This window comes from Grammomys surdaster, unplaced genomic scaffold (assembly GCF_004785775.1).
Source record: "Grammomys surdaster isolate TR1022 unplaced genomic scaffold, NIH_TR_1.0 143, whole genome shotgun sequence".
NCBI classification, from domain to species: domain Eukaryota; kingdom Metazoa; phylum Chordata; class Mammalia; order Rodentia; family Muridae; genus Grammomys; species Grammomys surdaster.
Window position 1 is genome coordinate 8,529,613 of NW_021604601.1, and position 17,986 is coordinate 8,547,598.

The 17,986-nt window shown below is 46.5% G+C and overlaps 1 protein-coding gene across 1 annotated transcript in view; it reads left to right on the plus strand.

The window, feature by feature from the left end:
- Arid1b (AT-rich interaction domain 1B) overlaps positions 1-17,986 on the plus strand; it is a 311,078-nt gene that overhangs the window by 263,878 nt on the left and 29,214 nt on the right. The window contains exons 8-9 of the mRNA XM_028764351.1: positions 10,516-10,661; positions 17,765-17,874. Of these exons, the coding sequence (XP_028620184.1) occupies positions 10,516-10,661; positions 17,765-17,874 (256 nt within the window). The remainder of the gene's footprint in view (positions 1-10,515; positions 10,662-17,764; positions 17,875-17,986) is intronic.

Below are 17,986 nucleotides of genomic sequence, written 5' to 3' on the forward strand. Positions count from 1 at the left end.
ACAGCCTGTGAAGTCACCTTTCATGTTTACAGTATCCTTTCTGAAAAAGAAACCCAAGTTTAGTTCCTATTTCAGGCCGCCCTCTGCCCCACTTTGCTGCACACTGGCCTCCCGTGCCTGTTTCCAGAGCGCAGGCTTGGCTGTGGAAAAGCAGTGTGTACAAGGCTCTGCTCCAGTGGCCGAGAGCCCTGGTCAGCACACCATGGCTGTCCTGTGCTGTAGCTCTGTCCTACTCTCCATGTCTGTTTGGCCTCCTCACCCCCTCCATTGATGGATGGAGCCAGTTTAGGACATGCATTTCTTTTGAGGGGAGGGAGTGAACACTTAGCCTGTGGGGCACCACAGTTTGTTATAATGATCTCTTCGTCATTCCCAAAGAGCCTGGAGCCTGGGAAAGAATTGCAAAAGAACAAATTATTGATAAAGGTCAGAAGTGTGTGTCTAATTGAGCTAAGTAGCTGGCAAAGAGGAGGGATTGTGTGTGCCTGTTATGATGAGGATGTTCACGAGTTGAGCGTAAGATACAAAAGAAAATAGCAGTTTAGCTGTTTGAAAAGGGATCTCATTAATGCCGTTTTAGGGTGGTTTGTAAGTGTATAATCCACTCGAAACATCAAATAAGCGACAGATTTATAGGTCATTTCTGTTGATGAGTTTTAGGATGAAGGAGAGGATCTGTGGTAGAGAAGGTATGGACCTTGTATGTCACGCACGAATGATTTACAAGGAGTAGCTGTACTCAGAAAGTGCCTCGCCGTGTCTTGCTTTAAAGCATCAATAGTTAATGTGAAGGTATTCTCAAGCGTGTATCTGAGTATAGTTTGCAGAAGCTTTGGAAGACCTCGGCCCCTGCTTTCTGAAGAGGCATTGCTGTGAATTCTAGACACCTCCATAGCTTATAGGATGTTTTCGGTGACTAAGTAAATCTATTATCTACAGCCTTGACAGCACGAGCAGTCATGTGAGAGAGAGCTTTCCTCAGTGCGGCAGTGTGCCCTGCCTCGTGTGCCCTGCCTCGTTCCTTCATTCTAGGGAAAACCTGTGATTCTAAACACTTTGCCAAATATGGAGCTGGGTCCTTAAGAATTACTTAGATGTTTCTTTCTTAAAAAGTCTTCCAAGGAAGAACCATGACTTCAGTTTACAGAAGTCTGACATTTTTCCTAGGTCTTTTGAAGCCCGGATGGTTGGAAGGAGCTCAGTTTCACAGTGACAGCTCCACCCTCCACCCCCAGCACCATGTAAACTCTGCCAGCTTCTTAAGAGGATGTCAAGGTCTGCTGTTGTCTAAGAGAGCTTCATCTGTCCTCATCCCATTGGCTCCCAATGGAGCTTCTAGTGTACAGGCTCAGAATCTGGAGCAAGAAGGGTTTTTGGACACTATCTAGTCTCTGCCCTTTATTTTATTCTGGAAGGTACTAATATTCCTGGGGTCACCAGAGGTCATTGAATTAGTGCCAAGGCACACCAGATGCAAGGGCTCTGTCCATCCTGTCCCATGCAGTTCTGTCCCTAAACTTGGTGAAGGGGTGGACTCTTGCTTTCCACACTTTTCCTTAGTCTATAAAAGCTATTCTACTAGAAAATGAACCTGAATGTGTATCTGAGCAAGAGCATTCTCCCCAGGACTGAGCTCCGGCTTCCTGTGCTAAAGAGGACCTGGGCTGTGCACCTGCATGGACTCTGAAGCCTAGGCTGCATGGAGACTGTTGCAGGGCAGGTAGTAGGCCCTTACTGGTACACAGATGGGTTCAATTCCCTGTTTCACCCTGTGGTTGCCCATGCTGGCACCACTTCTGCCATCATGAAAACTGAGGGAGACGTAGCTTTGGGGTGCAGGCCACGAGCCGGACTCTGTCTGCTGTCCCTGGAGGAGTCTCCATGGTCTCAACAAGCAACAGAAGGAGGAGACTCTCAGAGTTAGTTTTTAAAATTAAATGATGCTAGAATCAGTCAGTTAGAAGTCTCACTCCGCTTGACTAGAAGACAGTCCTGCTGAGAATCTGGAATGGATTCTAATACTCTGGCCAAGCGGAGACCTGTGACTGAGCGGACACCTTTCATCCTTCTCACTTCTCAGCAGAAGTCACTACACTATGGCTAACAACACAAGCATTTGAAGTGTTGAAGGAGCTGAGCTTTGCAAGACTAGGCACAGAGCCTTCCTCTGTGAAGGAGGTGCTGGGCCTGATACAGACAGAGAGACGGTAGTCTCTCTTTGCTGCGGAGACACTTGGGCCTGTACTGGTGTGTGCCACACATCCACTCAGCGAGCAGCCGTTCTTGTTGAGATGCATCATTCCTATATAATCCATATCCTGTGCTGCTGTTTGCCGGCAGGGTGCTTTTTCAGGATTTTGCTCTGAGGCTAGCCTGATGCCATTCTGCTGATGGACATGGAGCCACCGATGTGGAGACATTAATGGAGAGAGTACATTAAAATGCCAGAGACCAGGCCCAAACAATAACCCACAGCTCAAGCCCCTGGCTACAGTAGGGTCCCCACAGTGGAGACAGTGAGTGATTTGAATTAACTAAGATTTAGCCCTTTGGATTTTGGACAATTAGGTTTCAACATAATAGCTATGATTTGAAAAGTCGTGTTATGGAAAGACAAAGTGAACAGATTTCAAAGGCTGAAATAGAGTTTTTATTTCTGAAATGAGATAGAAGCCTTTGTGTTATCATCTAAATACTGCACTTGCCTTCCTGGTCCGTCGTTTTCTATTCCAGACTTAGAATTTGAATGAATATTATGTCATTTTAAGATTATGATTTCAATTAACTCTTTCAGAGTTACAAAATTATTATGGAAGCTATAAAATATAAATCTTCAGATAAAAATATAGTAAACCATAAATTCTCAAAGGTCCGAAAGAGTTTTCTTTAAAAGATGAGACCCAGTGAATCAAACCAAATGCACAGCAAACCTTTATAATGACTTCAAGTCCATAATCTAATGGGTGTTTGTCACCCCAGGGGGTGGGGGTGGGGCAGTGGTCTTGACAGATGTCCTAGATGGTTCTCTGTAGAAAGCAGGTTCAGCTGAGTACGGATACCCAGAACCCCCTGCTTCCCCAAAGCACTCATGCTAAGTGAAGGTGGGAAAGGGGAGAGAGCATGGCACCTTCCCCATGCTGAGCATCAAACCAAAAGGTCACTGGAGCTGCTGCCCTGGGCAGGACTGGGAGGAACGAGGCTTGATGCAAACCTGACTGTTACTCAAGCCAGAGCTCCCCCCACAGACACACCCACTCACTCTTGGTGCCTCAGACATCGAGGTCCTCCTGGTACTCTCAGTGGACAAAGGGCCCGCCCCTTTTGTTGTTCTCTTCCCACCCTCGTCCACCCTACTCCAGCTGTCCTTCCCCGAAGGGCTCTGCCCCTGCTTGCTGGTGCAGCCTGTTTGATTCATGCTTTTGCCCTCGTAGCCCAACTGTGGATTCTGCCTCCCTGCTCCTCACATAGCTGAACAAGCTGGACCATCCATCTAGAGTAAGCGTCATGATCCACACCCACTGGGGTACGATGGGTGTACCCCAGTTGCATCAATGTGGCAAGCACATCCCGACTCCTCAGAGTTGGCACTGCAGCCAAGGCCTACATTGTCAGCCTGCCAGGCTCTGGCTGGGGGAACGCTGAGTGTGGCCCAGAGCAGTTCTCACTGGAGACTGGAGGGAAGGTCCAGGCGTGTGCAGAGGGTGTGCTGGGGCTTGGTGTCCTGCAGTTTGGAAGTACCCTGGTGACTCATACAGACCACAGGGAGGAGCAGACTCTTGACTGAAGACTTTGGGCTATGACACCCTGTGAGTCCCCCTTCCTCTGGTTCTTCATACTTACTTTGACCTGAACTTCTGTCATCGACAAACCAAGCAAGCTTACAGCTGTAAAGCTGTAAGGCCCATCCCAGGCTCACACTGGATTGCCTTTGTTTAGGCACCTAGAGGCAAGGGCTTGATTGAGTCTTGGACTCTGTTCTCATGGGGCAGAGCTGGTGCGAACATTATTTGATGATGTCTTGCTTTTACTAAGTTAAATGACTTTATGGCCTAGCCTTATTAGGAAATTTTGAAGACTTCTAAACTCAAATGATAAACTGGGGGTGGTTGCTCATGCCACATAACATTTGGGAGGCAGAGACAGAAGGATGACCACAAGTTCAAGTGCATCCTGCACTGTCTAGTGAGCACCAGGTTAACGTGAACTTTAGAGGGAAACCCTGTCTTAAAATAAAAAAGAAAATCAGAAATGACTATATTTGTGTTGTCTGGAGAAGTACAATGCTTGTTTGTGGGTTTGTGAAATACTACCAAGACAGAATATATAGGATGGGGAACTCAAGACCCAAATTAATTTTGTAACTTGAGTGACAGGTCTACTAAGGTACTAGAGAGCTCAGTAAATGCCTGCAAGATAGATATAGATACAGATATAGATATAGATTCTTAATTGTCTCACTGCTAAACCCTCTCTTTGATTACTACTCGGTGCTTGTTAATTAGCCCCTCGATGTCTGCCAAGATCACAATCCTCTGTGTCTTAGGCATTCACAGACCTCCAGAACCCCTTAGCCTCACTCGCTCTGTTAAGTTGCTTCCAGACTCTGCTCCTCACACTCATCACCTGGAAGCAGGCACCCGGGTAGCACACACAGTGTGGCTGTTCCTAACAGTGCTGAGGAGCAGCCCTCCTCCTGTGCCAATTGAGAATTTCCTTAATGCTATTATAACCTCAAGGTAACATGCTAAGTTAGTATTGTTAAATATAATACAGTTAAGAAGGTGTTTTTCCACATAGCTAGGCATGTTCTCCAACTAGCTCATAACTTATAACTCATAACTCATAAATATCCCATTTATTCTAATCTAAGTTCTGTCACGTAGCTGGTTGCCTCTGCTCAGGTACCATGCGTCTCCTCCTTCATGTCCAGGGCAAATCTTCCTGCCCTTGGCTCTATTCAGACTTCTTTCTCTCTATCCGATGCCCCACCTTCTAGTCTACCCTTTCCTAAGGCTGTAAGTTTTTTTTTTATTGACAGGTGATGGTTCCATACAAAACACAAGATAATCTCTCTACAGAAAGGGGCATTTTAGGTAGGCACGTTGATGACAGCTGGTTTTTCTTTCATGTTGCATGGACTTTGTCTCAAAGTATTGGCCTGTGTGATTGTGTCTTGTTGGAGCAGATTGACTTTTGCTCAGTACAAAACCCATAGGGTCCTGGAGTCACCTCCAGCAGGACAGAGAGCCACTGCTGTCCTCCGTGGCTTCATCTGAGCCAAGTGTGCAAGACAGTGAACACACGGAGAACACCAGGAAAGGACTAGAATGAGAATCTCTGAATTAAGTGTGCTCAAAATACCTTAGTTCAGTTCTGTACCATTACTAATAAATGGTACATAAAACAGAAGAGTAGGTTCAACGAATCAGTCGCCTTTGATGGTGAAGAGATTATCCTTAGTCATCAATAAAATCCAAACTGCCAGACACTGGATTTGCATTTTCTTTATACTCTGGTGTCAATGCTTTTGCGGTTCATTTCTTTTCATTGGTCTGGGAGCCAGGAAGGATAGTTGAGACACCAGATAAAAGGAAGGGATGGATCTGCGAGCCACACGGCAGTGCTGCTGCCAGGCGGTATGATGTCCAGGTGAAGTAGTTACAGAGGGGAAGATGTTCGTGACATTTGTGGTGGTGTGAGCTTCATGACAGCTCAGTGATGTGCAGAGTCGGACACAAAGCCTCACCAAGCCTCCTAGAGGAAGGGCTTCCCAGATCACAGACACACTCTCAGGGCCAAGAAAAGTTGCACCTGGAAAGTTAGGCCTCTGTACTACAGAGAACATTCTGGAGTGTGTGCTGGCAAGGTCCCCACTGCTCCTCTGTTGAAAAAATACTGTTCTCCCATCCTTCAAAGAAAAACATGAAACTCTCCTCCACATGTCTCATTCACTCTGTGTCCTCCAGACTACCCAGCCCTCTGTCTTATTTCATCGTGTCTTGCCTAGGACACAGTGGCCTACTGAGGCCAACAGAGACACAGAGCAGATCCGAGCACCCTTGGTTTAAAAACTGTGGATCCCTGTAAAAATACAGGGCCCTAGGCTATTTAAACAAAACACAACTGTTCCACACCCTTTGTGCGAGAAGATACTCTAAGTTACGCAGAAATCTCTTCTGTTCAGTCAGATATTACACTCACAGTTACTCTGCCAACAGCAGGATGATGTCTTCAAAACACCATCTTTAGTGTCTTCCCTGCTACAGAAAAGTGCCCTGAACCTGTGTGTGTGTGCGTGTGCGTGAGTGTGCGTGAGTGTGCATGTGTGTGCATGTGTGTGTGTGTGTGTGTTGATGAGGACAGAGTCTCCCAAGAGCCAGCTGTGACCCCTCCTTACTGGGCTGTGCTTAGACCAGATGCCTCAGAGCCAGGCTTCTGTGGGTCTTTGCTCCTCCACAGTTAATTTTCATCGGAGGGCTGTGTGGCGCTCTCTCCTCCTCAGGGAGCATTCTTCCACGTTACTGCAAGGTTAGACAGTGTATGGACCTCTCTTGTCTGTGATAAGCAACCTCGTAGCTTCTTGCTGGCTGTTGATTTCTTGTTGGTTGTTTGGGCCACTGCTGTGTCCCTGGAACCTATTGTCACTGGTTCCATGTACAGCCCCAGCCCTGGGCAGATAACCATGAGTGTAATATCTGACTGAACAGAAGAGATTTCTGCTTAATTTTTCTTAATCTAGAGTGTCTTCTGGCACAAAGGGTGTGGAACAGTTGTGTTTTGTTTAAATAGCCTGTGATCCTGTGTTTTTATAGGGACCCACAGTTCTTAAACCATGAAAATATCTTAAGATGGGGCTGAGAGATGGTTCAATGGTTAGGACCACTGGCTCTTGCAAAGAACTGGGGTTCAATTCCCAGCACCCCCAAAGTGCCTCATAACCTTAGGCCCCAGGTACACATGTGGTGCATATGAAAACATGCAAGTGAATACATACAAAGTAAAAGTAAATGTATAAAACAATGTTAATATCTTAAATGGAAAGTCCAAGTAAAGATCTGATGATGCTGGCTTACCTTCACAGGTTGTCTCATTAAATGGTAACTGTGTTCAGAAAGGCCCCTGTGGGAACCAGGAGCTTCAGGGCAGTGTCTTCTGGCCTTGTTGTAAATTGTGCTCATAGAAGCTAGGTTCCATCATAAAATGACAGGTTGCTTCTTCTTCCTAGTCCCAATCCAAGGCCTGTTTAACTGAAGCGCTGGTGATTCTCTGGGGCAGCACGTTTAAGGAACAAACCCCAGGTCCTTCCTCCTTTGCCATTACATTAACAAACTGGAGATGAGCTGGCCAAGGCAACTGCAGGTAGCTGTGTCAGCAAAACAGAGGCCTAGGAGGTGCAGGCTGTGTCCTGTGTCCCAGCAGCCTCCTGTAGTGTGGCACCTTACTGCCACAGTTGTGGGTTATGAAGCTGCAGAGCCAGGGCTGCCATGACCTGCTCACAAACCCTCCAGCCCAGCCTTAGCAGAAACCCCAGTCCTGGGACCTGTAGAGCCCAAGGTGGATGGGCTGTCTGCTCTGTGAGCAGTGCTCACATTTGGGGTCGGGCTTTGCACTGAAATGCTCTGCTTATTTCAACTTGTACGTTTGCCTGGCTTTGTTCTGATAGTCTTACATCCATTAAGAAAAAAAAATTACTCCTTAGCTCTCTTGACTCTGTGTTTCTATAAACAGAAAGGTATTTGGCAGTTAAGGAGTGCTACCCAAGAAGAACCAGCCCTTCTGAGGGACAGTAACCCTTTGCTACCAACTGAGGTTGCTCTGGTCCTTGAAATTTCCAACTAAGTATGTCTTGAGTCACAGGAATCCTCCTGTATTAGCAACACCTACTTATATGCTCAGGGAGTCAGGAGAGACCACTCCATGCTTCTGCCCCAGAACACATGGTTTCTAAAACCCAGCAGAGTGCACTGCACCCCTGGTGGCTCCTTAGCAGACATAAAGAGAACCCCTACAGCCGTGCTGAGATACTCACAAATACCTTGTATTTCTGACAAGACAGGCTCTTTTTTTTTTTTTTTTTTTGCAGCTTCCTGGTTGGATACCCAAGACACCTGTTGCACAAAAGTCCCCTCCTTAAACACAAGGGATCCAGAAAACTGTTTGAGCCATGTCTAGCACCGTCCCTCCCATGATGGTGCCTTCAGAGCCCAGAGAAGAACTTTGTCCTGTCACTTTCTCAGTTAATATCAGTGGCTGCCACCAGTGTCTGTGGTGTTGGGTGCCCTTAGAAAGGAAGTACCAAGGACTGAGAGCAGCTAGGAATCTTGGCTACTTCCTGTTGTGTGACCTTGGGCAAGTTACTTAACCTCTGATATCCACATCTGCTTAATTTGTATGTGAGCATAATTGAACCCACCCTTCTCAGTTTAAAAGCCTAAGTGTGTGACGTGCATAGAAAGCACAGCAGATCTCTCCTTCAGTGCTGGGCGTGACTAACGAGTGCTGTCAGTCATGGTGCACGCCCACGTTCAGATAGCAACACAAGTGGTTTGCTCCCGGACCCCCAGTAGCCATGGGCAGTATGGCTAGTGTCAGAGTCAGGAACCCTGGTTAGGAACGACTCACGTCCAGCATCCTGACTTTTGAGTGTTTGAGGGGTTTTCTGTTATTTTAAGATTCTTTATAACTGTAATGCGCACCTTTGTCTTGAGATCGTGGGCACTGCTAATGCAGAGGAAGTCATAGATTAGGGTCAGGTGATGGTGCATATGGTCACCTGCCTAGTGAGTATCATATTCTCATTTTCTTTTCTGCCTTCTTAAGAAGCCATTCTTTTCGTACACGCTATACTGCATGGCACTGGGTGTTGTAGGTGCTTAAAGAGGACCATAATTAATAACGCCTGTCACAGTGCAGACTGGGTTCTCTGCTGGGTGCTAGTTGTCTTTGTGAACCTAAGAACAGCGTTGAGAGTCAAGCACTATGGGAAGATGACTCCGGCTTTTTTATAGGGTTAGTCGAGAGGCACTAAGTAATGGTAGCTGTACCCGTGCCAACTACAGTGGGCGCTCTGAGGCTGGACACTCTGGACACTTGCACTGGCTCCCAGAGCCATGTGTGCATGCGCTGTCCTTTCAGGAACATCTTCCCAAGTCTCTGGTGAGGATGGGTTAAGAATTTCCCTGAGTGGTTTGTAACATTTATGAGAAGGAAAAGCAAACGCTCAAACCTTTGATACTTTGATTAAAAAAAAAAATAGTTCTTAATTTCTTATATAAGCCAGAAAGTCGAATCCACTAGAAATTGATGCACAAAAGAATATGATCTTAATGGTTTTGAACAATAATTTATTTGACTCATTTAAATCTTGTGCTGCTGTTGACTGCTCTATGTTAAGAGCTACCAGGGTAGCTTAGAGAATGACGAGGCTGGCTGGCACAGGGAGAGGAGGAGTGACCGTGAGCCTCCTCTCAGCAGAGTCGTAGATGGACTGGGGCAGGCTTTTCAGAGGTGCAGTGTTTACCGAAGGCAAGCTTAGCTTGTACTGGGAGAGCCCCATAACGGTTCTGCACACGTTGCTAGTCCTCCTGTTGCAGTGAGTTCTCCCTGAGAGCTCCATGCACTTAGCACAGCCCCTCTCCCATCTAACTCAGCAGCCAAGAGTGACAGGAAACTGAGTCCCCAAGAGGTGGCATCTCCTTTAGTTCCTCCTTCCCATGACTCCACTCCCATAAGTCTTTCCTCTTCCCCACTCTGTGAACCACATGTGTACGTGCGGTGTTACTATAGGACCTAATTTAAAAACTTAAATGATAGGGCTGGGGTGGAAGCAGGGCTCTCTCTCAGAGCTGTTTTATCAGGAAATTGGGGACAAAGGTTTGCTCAGTGGCTTTTTTCACTTCTGACTTCTGGTTTTGACGTGAGGGTCTTAGTGGTGTGAGTAGTCTGATCTTGTCAAGCTTTAGAGCTGGAGAGCCCAGTGGTTAAGAGCACATGTGCTCTTCCAGAGGACACGCCCATCAGGCAGCTCCCAGCCACCTGTGGCTCAAGTCCCCATGGGCACACGTGTATTCATATTCTCTCTCGATCTCGCGTGCTCTCTCTGACACACAACACACACACACACACACACAAAATAAGTCTTAATGCAGCATGAGGCTATAGCTCAGCCTTAGAGTGTTGGGGTAGGAAGTGTTAGCAGATCAGGGTGGAATTTGATCCCTGGTGCCAAAAATGATAAAGAAAAAAACAGTATTTTTTAAAAATTGGAAATTGATTTGGCGTACTTTTGTAATTCCTGTTTTAATTTCAAGTCCCTTACTCCTGCTTCTGTCTATCATGACACGATTAAGAATGTAACTTGTGCACTTGAGAGTCACATATTGAATATCTTCCCACCAGTAGAGTCAAGCCTCTCTGCAGAATACCAGCCCTGCCCCTGCATCTTGAGATGAGTCTCAGGTCACCGTCCAGGCACCGTGGTGTTCAGTGGATTGTGTCTGTTCTCTCTTCCTGCAGGCAAGGCAGTTTTCCCGGCATGAACCAGAGTGGCCTTGTGGCCTCCAGCTCTCCCTACAGCCAGCCCATGAACAGCAGCCCCGGCCTGATGAGCACCCAGGCCCAGCCCTACAGCATGGCACCCACGATGGTGAACAGCTCCACAGGTAAGCAGCATCTCTGCTTTTGAGGGCCACCCTGTCTTCCTCTGCTCTCCTCTTAGGCACATGGTGAATGTGCCCCAGTGGCTTGAAAATGGCAGAGTCCCCAGCGCACAGGGATAAGTGTACTGTTCTGCTTCAGAAAGCTTGCTTAGTCTGAGACTTGAGGTGACAGTATACTCGAGGTAAATATCTTTTCATTGTTTGGATAGTGCACCCACATGTTTCAAGTATCTCTGGTTGCAAACTGCACATTCTACATTCTCTTTGTTATTAAGAGAGGTATTAAGAGGGTTGAAGGGTCCCAGAGCAGAAACTGTCACTTGACAGTGGTATAGGTAAACAGCCAGATTGTGCTGAATAGGAAGCTCTGCAAGCTGAGTGGAGGGAGATCTTCTTCTCCTGCTCAGGGCAACTACTCTCTGGGTGTGTGGCAGTTGGCAGCTCCTGAGTGCTGTCTATAGCTGTCTCTAAAGAGAGCTGTCCTCGCTGTGTTTAGTCCTCTGTCCCCTTTGTACTAGTCATTCTTGCCTTCTTACAAAGTCAGGCCTGCTTTTCCAAACCAAAGCTTCCCAGAGATGAATGTTCCATCAGAAGTGGGAACCTGGGATTCCGCTGACCAGTAGCACCTTTTTGGTAGGATTTGTCCATTGTTTCACACAGGCTTGATGGCAAGTCCTCTGTGCTTTGGAACATGTCAGGAACGCGTTGTAAGCCCCTGCTCTCTGTGTCTGTATCCTTGAGAGGCCCACCCTGTTCCCAGAGCTCTCTGTCAACAGCCCAGAGGGGCCAGGCATGGGCCTCATTCAACAGTGGCCTTCCTCATCAGTCCTCTGTAATTTTAGAAAAAAAAACACAAACTAAAGCGTGGGTCAAAAACAGAGGGTCTGCAGTACCTAAGTATTGCTTCCTAGTGTTAAGCAGGTGGTGGTTCATCAGTGAAATGAAGTATACAGATCTAGCAGCCTGCCCGCTGGGAGCCACCACCTCCCTGCAATGCTGCCCTGGCCTTAGACGGTCTGGGCTGGGATGGCAATATGTTCTGTCTAGCTTCCTGAGATAAAAAAAAAAAATTATTCTGAAACTGGAATAAATTTCTATCTAATGTTATCGGCACTCATTTTTCCTTTCTTCTTTAAACCCCAGAGCCCCCAAAATACTAACAACAAACAGATGGCGCACAGCCCTGACTAGAAGATGTATGTATTCTTAAGCAAGAACCAGGTTTATGGGGACTCAAAGAAAGGGCTTCACTTTATTATTCTGATAATTCAGCGATTCATTGCTTCATGCAGAGGAAATCTGTTCAATGAAAGGCCATTTATCCTTACAGCTTTCTGTAGAGCATAGTAGTATGTTTTTCATGCATTGTACATTTCAAAACATTGAATTTTTAATAATTTAAATATTTATCAAATTTTGTTCTCCACATTTATGTGATTTTCCTTCCACATTATCAAGTTGGATGCTACAAAGCCATCACTCAGCACACCCAAGGAGGACTGACAGCTAGTGTTTCTCGTGTCTGTTGACAGGTCTGTGTGAGTCTATTGTGAGTATTACTCTCAAAGGGACAGGAATGTTAGGATTTCAACAGTGCTCCTCCTCCCTCTCTGTGCTACCCTACACAAAGAGAGTGGCTCGTAACATCCACCTCCGTGGCTTGGGACCATGGAGATGATAAAAGCCCAAAGGTAGCAGAAACGTTTTCCTTCATCAGGGTACCCTAGAGAGGAAGGAAGGCAACAGAGAGATACAGGCAGGCAGGCCAGCAGTGGCGTTTTCTGAGATTCCATTACCAGTCCCCATACATCCTTAACAACCCAGCATTCCTTTCACTGAGCCAAACAGTACTGTTGTACAAGGTGATCATCACCAGAAAAAAAGATCCTCATGTGTAGTGGTGACATTGTCACCGGCCTCAGTGAGCAAGTAATTACTTAAGCAGAATCAGTGTGCATGTAAGGATGGCAGCCGTCTCTGCCTGAGAGCACCAGTGGACGTGCACCAGTGGGCATGGGGTGGGAAGCAGCAGACTTGCCCTTGGATGGAGCAGTTGGCTTCCATGGGCGTTGATGGTCTCTTCACATTTGGGATTGAAGTTTGTTTTTAGCAAGTTGTATTAAAAACTAGAATTATTTAATACAGCAAGTGCACAATTAATAAGTACAAGTCTTTGGTAAACCAGTTCAGCCGTCCGCCCGGCCTGTCCTGTGACGGGAGCATTTCTGTGTGTCCCGTCTATAGCACTCCTAGGTGCTTGTCTGCACACAGGGCATCTCTTCCAAGCGGGTGTGTACATTCCAAAGGCAACAAAGCTCTAAGCTCGCCTCTCTAGAGTTACTCTGTAGAGGCCAGGCTTTTCCTCTGTGCCTTCCCTGTAGGATAGAGGAGCACCCGTCCACTGCTACAACAAAACCTCCCCACAGGATTTGAAGTCCTGAGCAATTTCTCGCACCAGACGTTGAAAGGGGAGCTTGTGAATCAGAAGTTCAGTGGACTTCTGATAGCGCCTGATTTCACGGAGTGCCACAGTGCCAGGCCTGTAACGATGAGGTTTCTTCACCCCTCCAGTAGAGGGCGCACTCTTGCAAGCGGCTTTTGTAGCCAGTTGTTTCCTGGGTGCTTTACCACCGGTGGATTTGCGGGCAGTCGCTTCCAGAGTGCAGCTATTGGTGCTTTGCAGGAGGCAAGTGAGGCCTATCTGGTTGGCCTTTTTGAAGATACCAACCTGTGTGCTATCCATGCCAAACGTGTAACAGTTATGCCAAAAGATATCCAGCTAGCTCGCCGCATACACAGGGAGCTTGCTTAAGAGTCCACTATGAGGGGAAACATTTCATTCTCAAAAAAAATTTTTTTTCCTCTTCTTCCTGTTATCAGTAGTTCTGAATGTTAGATATTTTTTCCATGGGGTCAAAGGTACCTAAGTATATGATTTCGAGTGGAAACATAGGGGACAGAATCAGGTATTGGCAGTTTCTCCACGTTCATTTGTGTGTGAATTTTTAATATAAATGCAAGATGTAGAGCATTAATGCAAGCAAAATGTTTCAGTGAACACATTTCAACAGTTCAACTTTATGACAGTTATAAATAAACCTGTTAAAATTTTCTGGACAATGCCAGCATTTGGATTTTTTTTAAAATAAGTAAATTTCTTATTGACGGCAACTAACTGGTGTTTGTAGCATTTTTATCATCCAGTAGGTTCCATCCGTCACTATACTTTTCTAACTAAGTTGTCCTACATGCAAGGACATGTTTTTAATGTTGTCTGTCTTCTGTGCTGTTCCTGTAAGTTTGCTATTAAAATACATTAAACTATATATATATATATTAAAAAAAAACCTCCCCACAGGCAGATGTAGCCAGATTCGAAACTCAAAAGTGCACCCACCGCCAGCTCTGGCACTTCTTTCTTTCTTTTTTCTTTTCTTTTTTTTTTTTTTTTTTTTTCTTTTTGGTTTTTTCGAGACAGGGTTTCTCTGTGTAGCCCTGGCTGTTCTGGAACTCACTCTGTAGACCAGGCTGGCCTCAAACTCAGAAATCTGCCTGCCTTTGTCTCCCAAGTGCCGGGATTAAAGGCGTGCGCCACCACCGCCCGGCCTGGCACTTCTTTCTGAAGAAGTCAGTCGTACTACCTCAGAACTACACCAGGACTGCCTACTGCAGGGTGTGTGCAGTCCTGTTACAGCTGCAGATCCTGTCTGACTTCTGAGGGTCTGTCCAGGAGGCTGCATTATTAATAAGCTGCTCAGGTGATTTTCACAGGAGTGACAGACACAGCTAGGTACTAAAGTACCCCCTAATCAGTAGTCCCTAATCAGTCACCCTCCATCTTCAAGAAAAAAACAGGCAGGCAAACCCGAGACAAGGGAGGAAGCAGTCTAACTAGGGATGAGGAAGAAAGCAAGGTGAGGGCCTTGATAAACCATGATGGAAAGTTTCTACGTTCAGAGACACCCATGCTGAAGCCTACCAAAGTGCATCAGTGTGCCGTGCTCCGTGCTCATCCTGGCTGGAGGAGGGGCTTACCTCCCTCCTGGAGTAGGCCAGGCTCCAGGGGCCAGCTCAGAGACTGATGACTGTGCACATTACAGGGTCGTGCATGCCTCATGTTCACTGGCACTCCCACAGAAGGCTGTGGTAAGAGGAAGACTCTTCTTGCCAGTGCTGTGAGGAAGAATGTTTCCCTGAAGATCTTCATGCAGCTCTCCTATGTGCTGGGTTAATCATGCAATATGTATGGTTACATATCTGCCACATGCCAAATCTTCAGATGATGCTTGAGATACTGGGGCAGGAGGATCACAGTGAGTTGAGGCTAGCCTGGACAACATAGTTTGCTCTAGGATAGCCTAGGCTGCAGAGAGAGCCAGCTTGTTTGAAAAAATAGTAATGGCAATTCATGAAAAATTTAGGCCTTTCTTGTGTCTCTACAATATGGAATATTACCAAAAAAGGAACAGAGCTTGTATGTTTCACTGCCTTCTGGGAATGGTTGCAACTATGTAACAAAACTGAGAGAGAAGCTCAGAGGAAGCTTCACTCAAGTCCTGTGTTTCCTGTGTCTTTGGGAATGCATCTAATCTAGCTACCTTAGGACCTTGACCCCTGGTGCTTTAAGGAGTCATTTTAGCTCTTAAATTCCAATGGTAGAGCCAGAGCCTGTGCTTACAGTGTGTTTACATCGTCTATCACCCAGGCTGCCCTTGCCGTCCCTGGCCATGCCTGCCCAGACTTCACACCCTAGATCTCTGGGAATTGGAGAAATAGCAGTTCCTTGATATACAGTGTCCTGAGGACAGCGGTGTGGTCTCTCTCCTGAGGAAAGAGAAAGAAAACATCCTGCCCCTGAGAGACCACTGCCCTGGAGAGAGCAGATATACGGCTCTGTGCAGTGATTCAAGTCAAAACTAAACATTTCAAGAAAAAGAAAAGCCACAGTAGGAAAGACAGTGTGATCACGTGATAAAAGAAAAACCCTACGTTATCCTCCATGGTAGTCCATTCCCATCCTCCATGGGAGTCCATTCCTCTATCCTCCATGGTAGGGCAGTGCACATGCGTCTGTGTATCTAGGGTGCCCAGGTTAATGTACATAATAGAGAATGAAGAAAGTTGGGGACTTTCAAATGTCACATATGTTTATGTTCATCTGAGTCTGCTTATGAAATCAGTGTGAGTTACTGCTGATTATTTTAATACAATTGGCCTAGCTCTTTCTGCTTAAAATTACTTTTGTGTACATTAATGTGTAAAATGCATAAAACATATTACTATTCACTGCCAAAATACTGTCCAGACATAACTTACAAATGCTGGCAGAACAGTCCACTGTTACCTCTGGAGCAGCAGGATTTGATAGAAGCCACATGATATGACCTTCCCTCACTCTAAATTGTGCTGCCTGTCATTGCTCTGAGCGACTGCAGAAGAGCAAGAACACACAACCGTTCATGCTCAGGCCCTTTCTGGCCTGCACTGCTTTTCTTTCCTCCTCCTCTTCACCAGGCTCACTAATTCCTGCCTCCCCGGGCCCTGCAGAGAAGCCGCAGGAAGCAGCCGCCACTCTGAACAAGGCTGGCTCTGCTAGAATATCACTCAGATGCCCTTTTTTTTTTTTTTTTGAGGTTTCACACATTCACAGAAATAACACATTTTTAGCTGATCCCAATAGATTTTTCTCTGCAGCTGCATCACTTGAAAAAGCTTTTTGTTCTAGTTCTTAAAGTCTAAGTATTGAAAGTAATTTGGGGGAAAAAAAAGAAAAACATCTCAATTATGATCTGTGAGTGTCTCGATGCCTTTAAGGACTAACTGAGCTGCAAACAGGCTCCAAAACCCAGCTAGTGTGCCTGTGACAACACAAGCTTTCAGAGCACGGTACTGAGTGTGCCGATGTAAACTCCAGGGCACGTGGCAGGGCAGGCTTTCTTGGCAGGACCTGTGGTCTCAACCTGCAGCGATGCTAACGATATTAACAAATTAGCACCATGGCGCTTGCCAGCTAACTCACCAGAGCCCGCTCATTCTCTCCCTGCTGTAATTAAAACTAATTATTTTCTAAAACATAGTAATACATGAATATGTGCAGCAGTCGTTTTGTAGTGGCGATCTGCAGGGCCTGTTTCAGGCTGGTTTGCTTTTCCTTATTTCTAGTACATTGTGCTCCATGGATCCTGCCTGGCTGAGCCCACACTTGCCATGGCAGCATCTGGGGCAGGTCCTGTTTATGACACCTCAGGGTTCTGTCATCTTGACAGGGAGTGAGTGTAGATCACTGCCTCAGTGTCCTCAGTGTCTTTACACATGTATTTAGCACATCTAGTGCAGGGATGTGCAGATGGCTCTCTGGTGGGTTCCACGGAAATTGAGCTCTGTTCTCTCAATAAGTACACCACTTGTCCTCTGTGTTTGGATTCTTCCCTTAAAACGAAATGAAATCTTCGCCTGAGCATGTCTGTTGGTCTCTACAATGAGTATGTATGTGTCAATTGTCTGAAACTTTTAACAGGGCCTAGATGGGGCTGCTTCACTCAGCCGAAGATAGGTAGGGGTGGTGACTGCAGGCTCTGTGCTAGCTGAAGGGACAGCAGCCCACTGTAAAGTCATAGGAAGCCTCCCTAAGTCCTCTGTGTGGCCCTCCTCCTTCATAGACCATGTGAAGCAGCTAAGAGTTTGCGAACAGAGATTACTTGAACTGAGGAAATAAAAGGCCAAGCCATCTAGAGCCTAGCTGGATACTGAGCTGCTTGCAAGGTGCCATGAGTGATTCGTGTGACTGCCCATTTCCTCTTGTTCGCTGCTATCTTAAGCTGTGATAAAGAAAAAACAAAAACTATTATAAATTAGCCTTGGTGTTTGGGACTCTAGAGCATACAGTCTGCCATTCCCCCATGTAAAGCATTTCATATAGCAGCATGTTTCAGGATCCCGTGGGTGGGTTGGTTGGTTGGTTGGTTGGTTGGTTGGTTGGTTGGTTTTGCCCTTTCTTTCTTCCAGGGGAAGCTTGGGTGTCAGCACTTCACTCAGTAGCTCATGTAAGCGGGGATGCCACGGTACGGCCCGAGAATAACACTGACTTTCCTCCTGTTTTCCATTAGCATCTATGGGTCTTGCAGATATGATGTCTCCCGGTGAATCCAAACTGTCCGTGCCTCTTAAAGCAGATGGTAAAGAAGAAGGCGTGCCTCAGCCTGAGGGCAAGTCAAAGGTACGTCCTCCCCACACACCAAGGTCCTCCAAGCACTCCAAGATCCTCCCCACACACCACAGTCACTACCTGCGTGCTAATGTCCTCTGCACACCATGGCCCTCCTGGCATG